General features: G+C 40.3%; 1 protein-coding gene across 1 annotated transcript in view; it reads left to right on the top strand.

Moving 5' to 3' along the window:
* Positions 1-20,749, top strand: part of znf385d (zinc finger protein 385D) — a 126,342-nt gene that overhangs the window by 5,947 nt on the left and 99,646 nt on the right. The window contains exon 2 of the mRNA XM_079240813.1: positions 11,559-11,701. Within this exon, the coding sequence (XP_079096939.1) occupies positions 11,559-11,701 (143 nt within the window). The remainder of the gene's footprint in view (positions 1-11,558; positions 11,702-20,749) is intronic.

Genomic DNA, 20,749 nt, shown 5'->3' with positions numbered 1-20,749 from the left:
AGTGAATATGTTCAGAGAATTTTTCCATAAATTTACATTTGTTTTAAAAGCCAGAAGATCCGATTGAATCCCAACTCACATTATTCTTAATTGACTGGAGGGAAACTCGAAGGACCTGGGAGCTTTAACTCGGATCAATCATACCTGTGACTACAAACCTTTGTGCTGGTCTTCATGTTGTTTTCTGAGTTTTTATTTTTGTTGATTTGTCTTTTCCAACATCTTGCAACTTCTGCAGATGATACACCATGCTTGTAGAGATGCCAGAGCGGCACTGCAGAGTGTAACACTGGAGATGTACAGATCTAGAGGGTTTGTTAGGGTACAGGGTAGTAACTCTGCTCTGAAACGATGACACTCTTGCTGATGATAATCGTGGTTGAGCAGGATGTCAAGACATGGTCTTTATAACCCTCTCCTGGTGTAAAGCGTATATAATCTGGGCCTCTATTTCAATAAGACCTTCCTGAACTAGGAAGGTCTTTCCTTGAGTAGTGCTTTTTTTGTCTGTTTGTTTTCTAAACCTGTCCTGTCAAACATCATGACAGCAGAATGTTGGTCTAGCTGCCGTGTTGTGCTGAACACATTTACTCTGCCAAGAAGAGCCTTTTGGATATGATGCATACCTTGATTTCTGACTTTTGTTTGTTTATTTTGCTTTTACTGCTTATAACTGCTGAATCAGACTGGAAAGAAATACATAGCAGAAGAAAGAAGAAGGAGAGAAAAAAGGAAAAACGGAGAAAGCCAAGAGAAAAGCAAAAAGCAGCACGCAAGCGACAGCAGCGGCTATACATCTTTGATATAAAGATTAAACACATCATACACCTGTAAAGACATAGAAAGTATTTCAGGATATTCCAAGAAATCACACTTCAGTAGCATTAAAGCTGCTGCTTTCTGGAATGTGTACTTAAACACCAAAACAAAGCCAGATAAGTTGGGCATGCCCTGAACAAAAAATACACCTTACCAGGCAACATTCACAGCATATTTCCACATTAACTTGACTAGAAAACCAAAGATTACCATTTAGTCTAGATTAGACGCATTATTTAACTTTCTGACCTTAAAACTCAGCGTTGCGGACTTGTTCGATGACACAGTGACACCTATTATGTGCATTTCTAAAGCCTCTGCTATACAGCAGCATCCCGAGGCTGAGAAACTGACACTGTACAACTTTTACACCCGGGACGTTTAACTTCAGGGTAAAATGAGGAACTGGCTAATTTGAACACGCAACGTTGCTGATTCAGCAAAAAACGGAAGAAGATTAAAAGAGCAAAAGAGACAAAACAAGAGTCATTGTAAGATTGTCGTCTGCTGGCTGGAGAGAGCTAACAGGTCAGGTAAGATGCAAGATGGGTGCCAAATTAATTGTTGACAGGGGACGGTGACGGGGAAGATGGCAAAAGTTCTGCTGTGTCCCTTTAAGACGGACAGCTAAAACAGTGAACCAGTTTTTACATGGTACATGGTAACTTACTCAGCCTTTGCACTGAAGTGAGTACCAAACATAGTCTCACATTTTAGACGTAATTTGGTTTTCCATTTAACACTTCGGTTTTTTTCATACTGAAAGACTCCTGACAGCATTTACAATTAGATTTAATATTTCTTTTTCTCATAAAAAGTGTGAAGTAATACAACATGATGTAAAGTTGCATATATGATTCTGAGCATAAGGCAGGAACATTAATACGAGCCACTACACAAACACAAACAAATCCTGCTTAAAGAAAATTTCCCTGAAATTTAAAGAACAAACTCAAAAGGCTTTTTTTTTATTTCTAGTGAGGTGTGATGATATCACTATTGTCATGTCAGTGATATTGGCCTATAAAGGCTTTCTTATTGGATATCAGCAGAAATCCTGGAATGTAAATCTTCAGTTTATAATTATGTCTGTAAATATGACAAACATTTGCATGATCCAGCAAGCTGTTTCCAATCTTGCCCAGTGTGCACACACATTTCAATTGCATTGAACTGTTTGCATCAGCAAGTTAGGTCATCATTATTATTCTTGCAATGATTACATGTTAATTCTCCCAAAGAGGGTGCTTGATATTCTCGGAAATTAGGTGGAAAAAATATGCGCATAAGTTGCTGTTTGCATCAGCAGTCGACCACAAGAACTATGAAATACTGGCGTAAAGATTCCTATTCGTTCTGCTCGTATACCTCCACTGTGACAGAAGAATAACAAGGCTATATTTTGATTTCTCATTCACTGGTCGAACAAATCAGCTACGTGTGATGCTGCAGAGTAGACGAAAATCCCAGACCTCTGCCGTGGTGACATGTCACATTTCATCTTCTATCAATCAGCAAACCAAACATGACCCCCATCCAGCGAATCCACATTTCAGTCTGTCGCTTTCCGTCTCACACATCAGCCCGGGTGTGTTTGAACGGCCTGTTTTGACCGAGCACGTCGGGCTGATGAATGGCGGATCTGGCTCTGAGCAAGGTGAGGCGAGCCTGGGGGCTGACGTCAGGCCGGCATGTCGAGAGATGGCATGGTTGGATGATCCCTGCAGAAGGACATGCTTTGTTGAAGTTGGGAGTGGGACGTGCCTCCACATGAGAGACGGCATGTGTTCTTTTTCCAACAGATGGCAGCGCTCCGGCGACTGGAGAGAGAAGACAGAAGATGGAGTGAGAGAAAGGGGGAGGACAGTTTGTGGTTTCTCACACTTCTCTGCTTGTCTTTATGACTTTTGCTTTTTATTTACCCCTAACCACTGCCTGGGGACTGAAACGTGGCAAACTGTGTTTTTATTTGTCTCCAGACGGCAGTTTGATGCCGTTTTTGCCAGCGCTTTGCAGCTCGCTGCCCAAGAGTTCCACTGTTCTTACGTGTGCATAGATTTTTAAAGCAAAAAAAAAAATGTTTCTCATTACAGCTTTGTGAAATCGCTTCTTTAATTCCGAATGTTTTGGAGGGTGGTGACAGTTTTTTCTGCCATTTTTTTCTCGATCCTGCTGTGTTGAAATCAGCCTTGTCCTGTTTCCAGCTGGCGGTTAGGAAAGCACTCTGCTGGCGTGGTGTTCTCACATGACAATAAAAGTGGAGTATTTACTTTTTGTTTTTCCTAGAGATGTGTGGGCCAAGCCTCTCTTGCTGTTGAATCATCTTAAAAGAAATGCTGCACTGCTTGCTGCAGCCTTTCCACTTCACCCACTTGGTGGTGATAGTTTCAGAACAGAGCATCAGTCTAAAGTCTGAAATATCACCAATGTGTTGCAGCGGTCACCTGCACAATGCAGTCAGTGAATTTACAAGCATACCACCACCGGATACCTGAAATAATTCTTGTCATATTTGTAGAAAATCCTCATTATAGCAGTAATGTGTGGAAATTTCAGCTTGAGTGTAAACATGCTCTTTGAACATAAATATGTTTATGGCACAAACACTGCATTTCAGTCAAATGAAGTTTTATTATAAATGAAAACAATTGTTTTGGCTTGGCGCTGCTGTGATGAGATTCTATCTCGGAGATCCGTTCACACCAGCATGACCACAGAGGCCGCCGCCACAGGAACAGGCCAGATCAGGGCAGGCCAGGGTCACAAAAAGGGCTGCAGTGCAGAGCTGCTCGATCACCATGGCAACAGACCTGCAGACCAAGCAAGCAGAGCTGTCGGCGTGTAGGACAACACTGGAGTTAAAGAAAAGGAAGCTTGACAAGAAGAAACTAAGATCAAATAAACATAAAAACAAGGAGAACAAACAAACAAAGCCAAAAAGTCTTTCTTGTAAACATTAATTGCCTGTGCAGCTCTGAAGTTCTCTGGTAGGTCCACAAACAAGGCGTGTAGTGGAACAATACCTTGCCGTAAGATTTAGTTCTAACTGAACAACTAAAATGTTGGTTTCAGAGGAGCTTGTGGCCGTCGAGAGAACTTTATTTAAAAGCAGGTCTGAGCCCAAGACCATTGAGACATTTCTAAACAACTAAAAGAACCGTAAAATCAATCATTACAATCAACAATTTAGGGTTCTTTTGCAGACTTGGACACCTTATGGTCACCAAATGCAGTCCGCAAGATCTACCAGTCCACCGGTGTTGGTGTCTCCCTGCCAGGTACAACACATCAGATTCAAATGAAAAGGTTCTCCAACAACTTGTCAACTTCTGCACCTGCCTGTTACTGAACCGTAGATATGATTCAGGTGTGTTGCAGCAGGGCAACATGAAAACCTGCAGGACGGTAGAACTGGAGTTGTGGCCTTACAGCCCTGTTTTCACCCAACTCGATACAGGATGGGACGATGCACCTTTTACATTTCTATGAGCAAAAACTAGAACGAACAAGAATATGTGATCTGGAACCATTCTACCGGGTCTAAGACGTACCGATACAACCCTGAAGGGTGGAGCCTGACACACTGTGATCTGTTGATTGGTTGAGAGAATTGTCACTTAATGATTTTTCTCTAAGAACAAAGTACAGAAAAAAACAGTCTTTTTCAGCCTAAAGCCAGAACCTCCGACGGTTAAAGGTGAAGCCTATGCTGAAGTGCAGTTCCCTCCTCATCCACTAGGGGCTCCAAAACAGCACAAATCCCCATACCATGTTAAAAAGACCAACTTCACAGCAGAAATAAACATGAACACAGTCTGGTACAAAAGAACATTTTAGGTTTAATAGGTCAGGTTTACCTTCATGAGAACTGTAGGGGGAGTAAATTTTTTTTTTTAACTTCTCCGTTTAGAAGTAATTTCATCTCAAAATTCAGCATATTTAGGGGCGTGTCTCTTTGGATTGACAGGTATCCAATATCCCGCTGCAAGAAGGAGGAATGTTGAACAACCGCGGTTTTTAGCTAGGTAAAAGCGTGACTTAGCTTCAGCCCGCTTACCTCCATTAGCTGGTTGGCTCCAGTTAGCTTCGTGTTAGCTTGGTTAGCTCTTAACTACAAGAGGTCAGAGTTTGACAGATGTCAATCATCCACCCCCACACTCACAGCCCCTCTCTCAGCTCCACCACTTTGCTCATTTATATTTGCTGGTAGAGACGACACGCGTAACGCTACCAAGATGGCGACGGTGGGAACCGACCAATGAGCTTTAACTCAGCTCTTCACAAACCTATGGGTGACATCATCTTTTACATACAGTCTATGGTACTGCCCCTTCTTGTAATAAATAGCTTGAAGCCAGGAAGATTGAGGACAAACTGCTAGATGTCCCTGATTATCTTCCTTTGTTTCTCTGTCACGTTACCAGGTAAGGGTATAGTTGGTTGGAAATACAGCTGAGATCTTGTCCCAACCTGGACCCTTTGGTGGAAACAGTCAACCATGAACTCCTCTGTAAATCATTATATTCTAGAGCCAAATGTGAGGCCATCTGTCTGACAGCTACAGCTTGGCTGAAACTGACTCATCCAACAGAGCAAACACCCCAGCAAATCTCCAGAAGAAGGACTGAAGGAGAAGAGAAGCAAGGTGTTGCAGTGGTCCAGTCCACACCCAGACCTCAACCTGACCTGGGATGTTCAGCAAGCTGCGCATAAACAGCTGCCAATAAAACTCAATGAAACGAAGCAACGTAGTAAAGAGAAGTGAATGAAAACTCCTCCACAGTGATAGAAACACCTATAAGGTCAGACAGAGGTCTTATTCACAGTATCGCTGGAAAAGCAGGGCTGAATGAGCTGCTGGGTCACGGGACCCTTCTGCATTTTAGGTTTATTTTTTATGTCACATTGTACATTTAAGTTCATTTTTAGCTACTTAATGACCCAGTTAATATCAAGTGATTCTCTTACTAGTACCGTTATGATGTCCAGATACATTCAACCTTGAAATATCAAAGATGGCATTCTTTCCTGCTTCACATGACTGAACAATACGCTTTTTTTTCTTCACGCAGGGTCTGTGCGTGTGACCAAAATAATCTAAAACTGTTTTTTTTGTTTTTTTTTATTTGTCAAGGACTTTGCATAAAATCCTTTATTTTCACAGCAGAAGAGATTTCTTTAGTGGTTTGCTGAGGTGGACACGGGCAAGTTGTGCATGTTAAACACAAATATATGTCTATGTTTTTTTCTTTCTTTTTTTTTTTTTAGATATAATTAGACAAACAGAACTTGATTACTCTACTAGCAAAATCTTTCCTTACAAAAAAACACATTTCCATGCCCCCTCTCTGAAGATTCCTACATAAGGAGAAAACTGTTTGGGTGAAGTAGGGAGAAAAATGTGCATTTGATCACATCACTTTCCAAAAATCCTATTTTAGCATCACAAAAATGAATAAAATAAATGTCTACACACGTTTTCCGACTATCAGGGAGTATGTTCCGTTCCAGTGGCCTCAAATGAAAAGACAGATTGTGCAAAGGCTGAGCTCTTTGGAGAGATTCTTCCCTGAACGGTTGCCCTTTAAGCTCTGGTCATATGCTCTGAGCAGTGTTTTGCAAATCGCTTTAGAAGTGGAGGTGCAGATTGTGAACTTTAAAAGCTAAACATCAAGCACAAAATTAGATTTTCAACATTTAGACGCACATTGAAGTGTGTGTTTTCAGATACTCCCTCAATGTCTCATTAGTGTGAGTTTCTATCAATGAATTCTTGATATTCTCTTGTAAATTCTCTCAAATACTTCTAATAAGACTCTTTTATAGTCATTCAAATGGCGAAATTTATTTTGCACCAATAAAGTTAAGCTTTAAAACAATTTAGTATGTTTTTTCAGTTTGGTCCACCAGTATTCCCACTTTTACATAGTTATTAAACAGCAAAATAACCTGATAGGTCTGCGATTCTTTATTTCCTGTTATGCTTTCAATGATAAAGCTACAGGTTTCATCTTTTTCGAATACTATTATTATCTTTTTATTTTTATTTTGCACAGATCATTCCAACTGGGAGTAATGAAACATCCCAAAGTAGCAGAAACTTCTGTACACACCTCTTATGCATAAGTTGCTCGGCTATGTCAACATCACCAGTCACTAAACAGTCTAAGAAGATAGTTTGTCCCAGTTTGTCCCAGTCTCTCCCAGTCCAATCTACAAACCGGATTCCAAAAAAGTTGGGACACTTTAGAAATTGTGAATAAAAACTGAATGCAATGATGTGGAGGTGCCAACTTCTAATATTTTATTCAGAATACAACATAAATCACAGGTCAATAGTTTAAACTGAGAAATTGTATGATATTAATGAAAAATATGCTCATTCAAAATTTCATGGTGTCAACAAATCCCAAAAAAGTTGGGACAAGAACCTATTAGAGGCTGGAAAAAGTCATTTGAGCATACAGCAAACACCTGGAAGACCAATCAGCACTAATCAGGTCAATTGGCAATATGATTGGGTATAAAAAGTGCTTCTCAGATTGACAGTGTCCCTCAGAAGCCAAGATGGGTAGAGGATCACCAACTCCCACAATGTTGCGTAAAAAGATAGTGGAACAGTATCAGAGAGGTGTTACCCAGCAAAAAATTGCAAAGAGTTTGCAGTTTTCATCATCAACTGTGAATAATATCATCAGAAGATTCAGAGAATATGGAAAAATATCTGTGCGTAAAGGTCAAGGCCAGAGAACCATACTGAATGCCCGTGATCTCCGGGCCCTTAAACGACACTGCATCAAAAAACAGGAGTGCTACTGGGAAGGAAATCGCAGCATGGGCTCAGGAGTACTTCCAGAAACCATAGTCAGTGAACACAATCCACCGTGCCATCCGCCGTTGCCAGCTGAAACTCTATTCTGCAAAGAAGAAGCCATTTCTAACAAAGATCCACAAGCGAAGACGTTTACACTGGGCCAGGAGTCATTTAAAATGGAGTGTGGCAAAATGGAAGACCGTTCTGTGGTCAGACGAATCACGTTTTGAGGTTCTTTTTGGAAATCTGGGGCGCCAGGTCATCAGGACCAAAGAGGACAGTGACAACCCAAGTTGCTATCAACGCTCTGTTCAGAAGCCTGCATCTCTGATGGTATGGGGTTGCATGAATGCGTGTGGCATGGGCAGCTTGCACATCTGGAAAGGCACCATCAATGCAGAAAAATATATTCAGGTTCTAGAGCAACATATGCTCCCATCCAAACGTAGTCTCTTTCATGGAAGACCCAGACCACATTCTGCATCAATCACAACATCATGGCTGCATGGGAGAAGGATTCGGGTACTGACCTGGCCAGCCAACAGTCCAGATCTTTCACCTATAGAAAACATTTGGCGCATCATTAAGAGGAAGGTCAGACAAAGAAGACCCAAGACGATTGAACACTTAGAGGCCTGTATTAGACAAGAATGGGAGAACATTCCTATGTCTACACTTGAGAAGCTGGTCTCCTCAATGCCCAGACGTCTGTTGAGTGTTGTAAGAAGAAGGGGGGGTGTCACACAGTGGTGAAAATGGCCTTGTCCCAACTTTTTTGGGATTTGTTGACACCATGAAATTTTGAATGAGCAATTTTTCCTTAATATCATACAATTTCTCAGTTTAAACTATTGACCTGTGATTTATGTTGTATTCTGAATAAAATATTAGAAGTTGGCACCTCCACATCATTGCATTCAGTTTTTATTCACAATTTCTAAAGTGTCCCAACTTTTTTGGAATCCGGTTGTACCTCTTCTTTCCCTTTTTCTTTTTTTCCTACTCCCCTTCTTTTCTTTTCTTATAAAAGACAAAGAGAAAAAAATAAATGCATACATACAACAAAATGAGTAAACATCTAAAACAGCAGCAATAAACAGAACAATTGTGAATAATTTGGACAAGTGGAAAGTTGTACTATACTATATCTAATACTTTTTAACTTACCTGTATGATAATATATATCATTTGAACAAAGTCCCCTCTAAGGACTCTAATATTTTGGGTACACTTGAGCCAGACCTTGTCAAATTGATCTTTTTAAAGTTAGAAAGACACAGACATACTTCTCCATGACATATCTGGTAGAATATTGTTCTTAAATTTAAAGGTATATTGTATCTGCTTGGAGGCATTCTATAGTCAAGGTTTTCTTAGTTGCCATAAACATAATTCTCACCAAGTGTTCATCTGATGGAAAACTTTTCAAGTATAAATACAAGAAAAGAATCTGATTTGTGTCTGGAAAATCTAGACATTAACTTCAGTGATAAATAATCCTTGTTAGACGCATATACAGTCGTCCTCATATGTATTCCCTCCCATTAAAGGAGAAAAACTGCTGCATTGGGCTGAAAATCTTATTACTAAAATAATAATAAATTACACATTTTATGAACATCATTACATTATTTACCAATTCTGGTTCAATAAAAAGCAAACATATGATAAAATAATATCATATGTTATCAGTCATAAACTAGTATTTTGTTGAACAATCTTCAATTCATGTTTCCACTGCAGTCAGGTGTTTTCTGTTCCTCTCAGTCAGACTTCTGCACCTGTTGACAGGTATGACGTCCCACTTTTCATCAGAAAAGTGCTCTAAAATGTCCTTGACTGACTGATTTTTTTTTTATTCATTTTTTTTGTTTATCTTATTTGTTTTTTGTTTCTTTTTCTAAATTATATTTTAAGTACACTGCTGGGATAGGCTCCAGCTTACCTCTGACCCTTCATCGGACCAAGCGGTTAGGATAATGAATGAATGAATATTTTTAGCTCATTTTTAGTTATTGTTCCTTTTTTCAGTCTCCAGTTATCTGAGTGACTGTTGTATATTCATCCTATTCTTTAATGAAAAGGGACGAAGACATTTGCGGACGACTGTAATTAAACTCATTTGTAGTTATTGGACACACTGAGTTTTAGACCCACTGATAAATAAAAAGAAATTTAAAAAAAAGTTTTTGGGTCTATTTTTATTCATTTATAAAATATATATTTTGTGTGAATCTGCAGAAGAATTGGATAACTTAACATAGCATCTGGAGTTGCTAGGCAACGAGGGACCACACTGTTTCTGACACCGGCTATTACACCTACAATCAAAACTTAAAATGAATGCTCCATTTATTGAGATGGGACCTTGTTCATTAATAAAATCACCAGTTAAATTACAATTGTGATGCTATATTTGTCAGTGTCAGCTACATTTAATGTGTGAGATGAGCATCCATGGCTCTGGCAGCCTCTTCACGACACCATGTCAGTCAGTGCAGATCATGCAGGACCCAGCTTTCGCTTCAGGCCTGTTTGCACTGTTTGTTATAGCATACCCATAAAATATGTAGTCAAAACATAATGTTTCAATAAAATAGACATTTAATCTTTTTTTTTTTATGCATTTTTGGAGCTAAAGTCATTTTAATACCTAACATTAAGGAAGGATGGATATTTGTTTGACTCTCGGTTTGAGGTATGCTATATACATTTTGTTGGGAAGCTTAAATTGTTGATTTTTACAATAAGCTTTTAGATATTTCCTTCTACTTTTAATTAGCACATTATCTCTACTTCCAAGGTAGAAATATAGAATGCAGCAACATTTGAGAAAACAGCAGTGAGTTAGTGCTGAAAAGGTGGCCGAGCTCTGATCCAGTGACTCAGGTAGATGTCATTTCCTGATCTGGGTGTGAACAACAACAATACGTGCCTCTAAATGAAGACCATGTGCAGCTTTCTTTCATCTGTTTTTTTTTTTATGACACAGTATGAAATGGCTCTGAAATTGGCTTCCAACTTAAATCTTCTGATTCAATAGTTAGGATGGGAAGGCAGACAAACTGTTAAAAGACTTTACAACATCTACATTATCTAGTCCAGATGTGTGGGGCTTCTCATCTGGACCTTGTCTAAGGTGGTCTATGTTGCAGGGCGGGGGGGGAGAAAAAGGAATGAAAACCTGCATAAGATGTGGACTAGATACATGTCTGTCTTTAAATTTCACAAATTACAAACTGTGTTTTATTCTTTCTTTAAAGAGCAAAAATTACTAATTGAACCAGACTAAATACTGTACTTATTTTTTCACTAGATCTGGTCATAACTGGTCGACAAGGTTTCTTTAGGGCGACCGTAATTGGCCAGAATGTTATCAGTCTTTTTGTGTTGCTTGTAAAACATGTAAAAGTCTAAATCGACTGAAAAAGCTTTAAAGTGACCTTGAAAATGCTGTTATTTAAGTTTTTAAATAAATTATTAAAAGAAAACCCCTCAACACTGTTAAAAATGTCTCTTTGACATGGTGGAAATTCCCCCACGGCTATGAGATTCAAGGTTATTCCAGCTGTAAAACATTAAAACCACTGAAAGCGGAGTTTCAGGGGATTTCCATGCTATCACAATCTACTTCCCAAACCACAGAAAGTTGTTTTTACCCGTGGCACTAATTTAACTTGAATCCATTTGCATTATGAGCTCTGCATGTAAAGGACATCTTGTCTTGGCTGCCTCGCTGGCAGAGATGTGAAAAAGTCGAAATGAGGGCTAATAGCACGAGGGGAAATTGTGATAAGCATCAAACAGACTTATGAAACACTCGCTGAGGGTTCGTGTGGATGCGAGCTGGAAGATTCTGGCTGAAGCGTCTCCCCCTGCTGCTGTTTGCAATTCAACATGTTGCCTTTGCTCTCCCACCCTACAGGTAACACATGTCAAAATGGCCTCATGCCTGCCCTGGTGCGCCCAACCCTGCCTGCTGTCCAAACCTCACTGGGCATGAAGCAGTTTCTCCCGATTCCTTTGGATTCAGCCTCAGCGGTCAGCCTCTTCCCAGGATTCAACCCTGTGAGTCTCACGCTCATCTCTTTCTGGGTCATGCGATGCGCTTGCTGGTTGTCAGACACAGTTTGGTGCTTGCTAAGGTCACATTGATGGACTCCTGCTGCGGTCTGAGCAGGAGATGCGATTTGCCTTTCCATCTTCTTTTCTTGACATTGAAAAGTATCGTCTCTCCCTGTGAACCGGTTTTATGTCTGTAATCCACACATTCGTCATCATCTTCAGTAAATCAGTCATTCTACGTCAAGATTCCAGTTAGGAGCTTTATGTCCCAGTGCAATGAAGGCTGAGATTGTGTTTTTTTATTTTAATCTCAAATTTTTATGTGATGGAAATATTTAATTATGAGGCTGCATGAAAGCTGTAATTTAAATGGAGGGAATGTGTTCATGTGTTCTGTCACATTAGGAAATATACTTTACTGGTCATTTAACTGGACTGGACCCCGTTTTTCCTTCAGAACTGCCCTAATTCTTCAGAGCATAGATCCAACAAGGTCTTGGGAACATTCACACAGAGATTTTTTGCTCCATGTTGACATGAAGCATCACATCCATGATGAGAATCTCCCGTTCCACCACGTCCCAAAGCGGCTCTGCTGGATGGAGATCTGGTGAATGTAGAGGCCGTTGGAGGACAGTGAACTCATCGTCATGGTGGAGATGATGTGAGCTTTGTGACATGGTGCATCATCCTGCTGGAAGTTTCCATCAGAAGATGCTACACTGTGCTCAGAAAGGGATGGACATGGTCAGCAGCAGGACTCAGGTAGGCTGTGGAGGTTTAAAAGGGGTTCAAAGTGTGCAGAAAACACATCCCCCATTGCATCCCCACCACCAGCCTGAGGCAGGATGGATCCATGTAGTCATGATGTTTCCAGCAGATTCTGATCCTACCATGTGAATGTGGAGCTGAACTGGAGACTCATCAGACCAGCAACGTTTCTCCATCTTCTATTGTCCAGTTCTGGTGAGTCTGTGTGAATTGTAGCCTCAGTTTCCTGTTCTTACTGACAGGAGGGAACCCGCTGTGGTCTTCTGCTGCTGGAGACCATCTGCTTCCAGGCTGGACGTGTTGTGTGTTCAGAGATGATGTTCTGCATTGTCTTGGTTGGAACAAGTGGTTACTTGAGTTAATATTGTCTTTGACCTTTGACATGAACAAGACATTTTCATACAGAAAACTGCAGCTACTAAATATTTCTGTATTTGCAGACCTTCTGTGTAAACCCTGGAGATGGTTGTGTGTAAAAATCCCAGTAAAAACTCACACCAGCAACCATCCTTCGTTCAGAGTCACTTAAACTCTGTTTGTTCTCTATTCTCATGCTCGGTTTGTGCTTCATCTCGTTGTTTTCACCATGTCTGCATGACTAAATGAACAGAGCTGCTGCCATGTGATTGGCTGATTAGATAATTGTGTGAATCACCAATAACTAAAAAGTGGCCTGTGACTGTATAAAACCCATTTTAGGATATATTTCTGTTGTTGATGCCACTTGTCTTCTCTTTTATAAATGCTGAGAAAAAACCCGATTTTCAGGCTGACGCTTCTCTTACTCTGCTATTATCTGCCGTTGACTACTCTATGGTCTAAACTCGTAAACTGAGAGGGGGTTATGTCTCTTGGAGGAATTTGCCTTCAAAGCACATCTCATCTCCTTGTTAAGATTCACGTCTGTTCACATCAGATACAGGCAGTAGTTTATCAAAGAAACAGTTTAAATCGACCTATAGATCCACATATCTTGGACTTGTGCACAATAACGCTGTCAAGATGATGACAAATAGTCCTGGAGTGTTTCCTCAGGACAAGCAGCGTCCTACTCTGCAAAGTCTGATCAGAACTACAACGGTTTGTTTTTACTGAATGTGTTCATGGAGCTTGTGAGGTCGTGTGTCCAAGGTTGAAGAAGATCAGACAGACAGAATCAGCAGTCCTGGGATTTCCTTAAAGATGAACATTTTCCAAAAGTTGTCCATCGTACAGTTTCAAAGGTCTATGGACAATCAGTCACCCATTTCACATCCTTTTCCCTCACTCTTTCCCCTCGCGAGCTCCCAAAACTGACTACTTATACCCCATCAGACACACACCTGATTTGATTTCACTTAAACCATTCTCCAATATCACTGTCCCCAGCAACCTTATTCTACACCAACATTAATAAACAAACCAAATTCCTAAACAGATGAAAATACACAAAAGGAATACCAGTTCTAATACATTATTTCAAATAAGCCCACACTTAAAGAAACTACAGAAGAGGAAATCCTCCACTTGGTTTCTCCCAGTCAATTAATCTAAGAAGTCCCACCTGCAATGAGGAGGTGCTGGGTTGGTTCATTCCCCAACACCAACCCTGCAAGGTGGAGTTAAACAAAGAATAATGTTAAAAAATTATTCTACAATTGCATTGTGTTAAAAAATGCAACACAATGCAAACACTAAAAACTCGGAATAGTAAGTGCAGCATGGTTACCTAGCAACAGCAACAACAGAATAAAGTTGAAGGGACAAATATGAGAAAAGGTCAATGTTTGGGACAAGTGGTGAACGATTACAATCTCACCCACTTTGTCACAGAGCTGTTTTTAGATTAATGTTTGTGAAAGTTATATGTGGAGGTAGCAAAGGTTTAACTGCAGGAATTTTGAAAAGCTGATTACATGAATGAATGAATGTTATTTTGTATTTATTGTATGGGGATAAAATATTGAACGTTTTTGGAAAAGACACTTTTTCTTTTTAGATATATTTAGCACAACCTAGTTACTTCCAGTGGATTTAAACAGTAAACCTCAAACTGAGCTCTCTAGCTTACCTGCTTTTCTCTGCAGAACATCATCCAACCACAAACTGCTTGACAACCCAACTCAACCCCAAATTTTCAAACTTCGTCTGACTTAATGTCATGTTTCATTCATTGATGCTTTTCTCTTCTCTTCGGTTTTTCCACTGCTGTTCTTCCCACCTCCATCCTCTCACGTTTGTAAATTATAGAGCAGGAAGGTCTCAAACAGACCCAAACAGCTCTAGAAACCACAGCGCGTTATTCTAAAGTTTTATTTTTAACACTTGTTCTTGTGACAGAAGTGGTCCTGACTGGACAATAATTAGCTGCTGTAACCATGGCAATATTCCTGTTAACAGATAGCTGGTCAGTGAGAGCAGCAAGAAGGTTGCTGGTTTAATCCTTGGCTGGGGCGAGGTTTGGACAGTGGTCTTTCTGTGTGGAGTTTGCATGTTTTCCCCAGGTATGCGTGGGTTCTCTCCAGGTACTCCGGCTTCCTCCCATCGTCCAAAGACATGCATGTTAGGTTAATTGGTTACTATAAATTACTCTAAAAATGTCTCTGTGTGGCCCTGCGATGGACTGGCGAGCTGTCCTGTCGCCCACAGACTGCTGGGATAGGCTCCAGCTTCCCGGCGACCCTTCATTGGATTAAGCACTTAGGATAATGAATGAATGAATGGATGGATTTAATACTTTTTTTGATTGTTTGTGAGAGGATTAGACACCCTGAAACAAGACATTTTCTCTATTTTGTGAGATAAAACGATCTGATTATTTATGAATAGAATATTGTGACTGTCTGAATACATCTGAAGTCAGATTTGAGCAACATCCCCTGCAGACCTGCTTTACTTTAGCTTTTTTATTTGTTACGCATCTCTCTTGTAGGTCATTTTCTTTTAAAACGGCGTTGCAGTAAACGGAGTGAACATTGTCATGGAATGCAAGTGTAGCATGCGTCTGCAGAGACCTCATCAGATTCATGACTGCTGAGGAGCTACCTTTTAAATGGACCCGATGTGCACTTACCATGCAGGGATGCGCTGTATGGATCTATTGATTTTCCTCTTTTTTTTTTTTTTTTTTTTATGTCCAGAAAAAGGTAGAAAGTAATTATGGGGAAATATGTGCCTGAAATCAGTGAGGTCATCAAAGAAATTCGATGACTCCTGGAAAAAAATGCCTGACAGATAAAAGCCTAAAAAGATTTCTCCCCCCCTTTTTTTTTTTTTTTACAGTCTTCCTTTGAATTAGGAGGATAGCTCAATTTGAAATGTTCTGGAAAGAAAGGCTGAAATATGGAGCACAGTTGGTAAAAAGTGAGAAGAGATATGTGCATGAAGGAATGGGGGGGGGGGGGGGGGGGCATCACAGAGATAACCCAACAGAAGACAGATTGTTTCTGCAAGACTTTCATGGAAAAAAAAAAAAAAAAGGGTCCCTTTACTGGTCCTGTCTAATCTTTATTTAACAGACTTGTCGGCAGATAATGAGTAACACACCGGGAAGCCTTCAAATGGTGGAAAGCTGATGCCAGATTAACACAAAGTAATCACCCTTTTGCTCTGCGGCGCACATGCACACGAAGACACACCACTCTTGACTCTTTCAGCTTTTCTCTCTCTTAGCCTAAGTCCCTTTCCCCCTTTTTGTCACGGATTTTCTCTGACTTCTCTCAGCGCTCCGGATTCCCTAATCACCAGCAGAATGTGGTGCACTTATAAAAGCAGTTTGAAAAGAGTTCATGCCCAAGTGTCTGCTCTACATTCTGTCATATGAGCCCTTCGCAGCACTTTTATCTGCAATAAAGACGCCTGAACAGGTCTGATCGGACTTCGTGATGTGCCACAGAGTGGTATGGGAATGCAAGAAGATGGGAAGACTAGAATGGAAAAATAATTCTGAAAAGAAAATCTGGAACAAAAATAAAGAGAGAAAATTGTGTGAAGTCACAATAAGTGAAGCAAATTAATTGACATATGTGCAATTCAGCTTCACTCAAGCAGTTTATCAGAAGCGGAGGATGTCTGATCATGATTGTGCACAGAAACCCAGCAGCTGTTTGACTGAGTGGAGCAGATTTAGTGATTTACAGATCAAGCTGAAGCTAGTTTCCATCTGTACTCCCCTCTGAAAGCAGACGCTTTATATCTGCTCAGATGAGGTCAGATTTGCTTACGTGCCTTTGGGGCTCAATAAACATTTATGCTCCCTTTATTTTTAAAAAAAAAAAAAAAAAAACACCATATGAGCCTATAGCTGACGCTGATGATGACAGTTGTTCCATTAACGCACTGCAGCGGCAGGAACACAATTAATCTTGGCAGGATTCACATTTCTGGATGTATTTTTCATGCATGGTGCAGGAAAATGAAGGACTAGAAAGTCATGCAAGCCTGTGCAAGCCTGCACCTGCGTGAAACGGGGATAATACCAGCAAAGCTTGCTGGAACTCTGCGCCGTCTTGCTCCAGGATGAGTGACAACATCAGGAAGTTTGTAGCCAGAGGGGGAAGAAAGGATGTTTGTTATTTTTATGCTTGTCTCTTCTTTTGCCCCCACCGGGGCGCCTTGACATAATAAAATCTAACAGAAAAAGTGGCTTCAAGCCGTTGAAAAAGACTTCATGCATGTAACTACATGTGCTAAGGGAGCCGTGGGGTAAAGAGGTCTTTTATGAGGAGTTCTCAGTTCAAAAAGAAGTATTCAGTCAGACAGGGCGATGCTAGTTGCTGCGAGCAGAGTGGATGTTGACTCGGTCTGCTGCCTCTGAATCACCAGAGTTCATTCGAAGAAACATATAATTACAGTTATGACACAATCATTGTTATTGCAGGATTTTTCTGTGTTGTATGTGGTTAATTTTCAGACAAACTATCCTGACCTTTCCTTCCTGATGCCTTTATGTCTCCACAAGTCTACCTGTAGGTTTCCCTTTCACACCTCCCCATTTTGTTTGTACTGTATGTGAGAAAACAGCATCTTCTCTCACTGTCTGAGATGAATGGTCTTTTTTTTTTTTAACAGAGTTTTATCATTATTTCTGTTGTTTGCTTGTTGAGGCCATGTGTCCAACCAGTCGGCAAGGTCCAACGGGGTCCTAAGCTTTACCAGCAGCAAAACTGCAGACTCACTTACACCTTTCAACATGTACAGGTAGACATTTAAACTTAGAAAATTGGTCATTCTATTATTTTTTTCTTTCACTTTCATCAGCAATTAGTGACATCAATTAATGACATCAGAAAATGTCATTAATTGCAGCTTAATATGATGCACCTTAGTGGTACATCTGTGAGGGACTTCATCTATACTTGACGACGCTGAGTAGAAAACTGTTGAGATCACATGACAACATCTTTTTTTGGTTTTCATGTGAACTCAAATGTGATCATTTTTACAAAATGATCAAAATGAAGACATCTTTTTTTTTTATTTTATTTTAGCGAAACTTCTCATTACATGTAAGTTAGCCTCAGAGAAACAAACTTCTGGATGGGGGTGAGGAAACGGTCATGTTGTGGCGATGAGGTGTGTTTTCTGGTTTGGCTGCAGGGGGAGAGGTTTATCAGGGGCGCTGGCAGGTGAGGCTGATTAACACAGCTGCAGGGCATCCCTAATCAGTCCCACTTCTGTCAATATGCAGCAGTGTACTGAAACCCAGGAGGACAGAGACCCACGAGCCTGATAACTTAAAGCTGTTCATATTGTTGCCTGCATGGTGTCTGTAGAAAGATACAGGGGCAGAAAGTTTGTTAAGTCTTGCGTTAGATCTGGTTTATTTAGTTAAATTGTATGTAGAAAGCTGCAAAACGGCTGCTTTAGTGTGTCTTTGCCATGAGAATGCATGGTTATAATACGTTGTTTCACCCAGTTTGGCTCAGAAATATACACGTTTAAAAAGACACTAAAGGTGTTTTTTGTGCTTTTAGCTCACTTTGGGAAAAGCCGAAACATGTGACCCCTTTCAGAAGTAAACCCTTACTCAGATGCCTTCTGTATCTCCAAGCAAAATCATAACAAAACTATTGTTGTACCCAAGCAGCTCACTTGGATTAGATTGGCCATGACATCACAATTTTCACAGTTTATTTTGCATTGCATTAATTCATTGGAGCGCTTGTTTCAATTTCTTGTTGAATGACAGTTTCTGGGCTCTGCAGCAAACTGATTTTTCCCATGTGGTTCTTTTATTTAACCATATTCTTCTAGATTAAACCAATTTTTTTTTTTGCCTTCTAATAACACAAATCGGAGTCAGGGGAGCCTTAAATAAACATGTCAGGAAGCATGAAGCTCCTTTCAGCGCTGCACAAACACATTTCACCAACATGTGAGTTCATCAAACCATGTGGCGTAATCACAAGCTGTGGCTTCACAACTTTTATTGTTTTCAGATTTCAAGAAATAGAGAGAAACAGTCCCATTTCATTGCTTCGTGTCGTAATTGTGAACTTTTCAACCTTTATGTTTGAGTTAATCATAATTTCGGACAGGATTGCAGCTGCATCAGAACTAACCCATGGATTTGCTGCAGAAAGCACTTAGACACCCGTTTGCAGTAAAAGAAACAAAGTGAGCTTTGAAGAAGTTTTAGGATTGCTGTGCAACTTTCAATTGATTCAATCACTGAAGAGATATTGAAACTGCCACCCTGAAAGGATTGGAGCAAACCAAAGAGGAAAAAGGGAAGAAAGTGGGGGAAAGCTCGGCGGCAACAGGAGACTTTTGGAGAGTAATGAAAGAGAAAAGTGAAAATGGGGTGAAAGTAGTTTCGCTTTAACCGAGTGGAGGTGTAGAGGGGGGATCATGGGGAGGTGTGTGTGTGTGTGTTTGGGTTGTCTTTCTTTGGTCCTGAAAATAAGATTTATCTCACCTGAAACCTACATTTGTCTTGGAGAAACAATACAAACTCCATTTCCCCCCGCAGAGTAATCAGGAATGTGATTTATCGATTCTGTGCTGAGATCCACACGATGGGAAATTGCTTTGTAGTCCTGCAGCTGCAGCGACACACCGACCCCCGTCTGCACTCACAACAGCACCGCAGTCCATTTCAGTGTGCACCCACCCTCGCTAAGTCAATGCTGGTGTCAGTGGCTGTAATGGAAATGTGCTGTTTGTCAAAGAGCACACCACACCGAGCTGTAAAGTCCAAGGAGTGCTTTTGTGTATTTGAGTAAAAGTCTGATTTGTTTTAGGCCTCGTGTCAGCTGATTGACATTTGAAGCCCTTCCAAGCTAGCCTGACCTCAAAGTGAATGTTGCAGAAGCCGAGAGCGGCGTGCTTGCATGTTTTCTCAAAGTAAAGGTAAAAGTTATCTTTTTATGTTGTTAAACAAGCTTAGTTTTTCTGAAGATAATGGATGATTTAAATGCAGTGTTGAAGGGAGGTGAGAGCTGTTCTTGGTCTATTACAGAAGCAACACAGACAGTCATTCAGCCATACACTCAGCTTGTAGCATGAAAGCTAGCAAGCTAACACACATGTCTTTAGACTGTGGGGGTTTCTACAAACATGGGGTAACTCCTCCTACCAGAAACCTACCTGTTGTTTTTAATACATCTGAATTATAAAAATAAGTATGTACATTAATAAATTGTATTGTATTTCTACAGGGAATGATGGTTTTCTGTCTAACTGCTGCAAAAATAAAGGCGTAGGACACAGCAGTCTGTCTTCAACATGGATGGTTGGTCCAGGAGGCATCACAGAGATGTTCTGTGTTGGGACACTCCATTACAAAACAAAAAAAGAGCAAATTTCTTGCATTGGTACCATTGGAAGTAACATAAAAAATGCTGATATGTAAAACTGAATTCTGTCAGCAGCCGTTCTCTTATGTTTTGCCTTATTCATGGTAAGCAGGAGAGTCAAAGCTACAGTCTACCTGTGAGATCATTTCCGAGGTGATATGGTCCAAGTACATCTGTAACGCTGGAGATAAAAACTCCATAAAGTTTCTCTTAGCAAAGCAAATTTAATCCTCACAACACAGCAGCCAGAGCACCATTCTGCCTGCTATGATTCTGGACAGGACAAGAGAGGGAGAGAAAAAAAAGATAAAACTGAAAGTTAAGGCTTGCACTAACTTGCGAAGAAGAATTACGGTACAGGATCTTTAAATTGGTTTAGATTCTCGTTAAAATGACGATTAAATTTGATGGATTTAATCGTAACACTGTGGTTTCCTGGAAATATCTGCACAATGAAACAGAAATCCACAAAGAGACTGTCAGATTTATGTTCATGCATCAC

Source organism: Telmatherina bonti (assembly GCF_933228915.1).
Source record: "Telmatherina bonti genome assembly, chromosome: 5".
NCBI lineage: Eukaryota > Metazoa > Chordata > Actinopteri > Atheriniformes > Telmatherinidae > Telmatherina > Telmatherina bonti.
The sequence above is the reverse complement of the archived record's forward strand: the minus strand, read 5'-3'. Positions and strand labels throughout refer to the sequence as shown.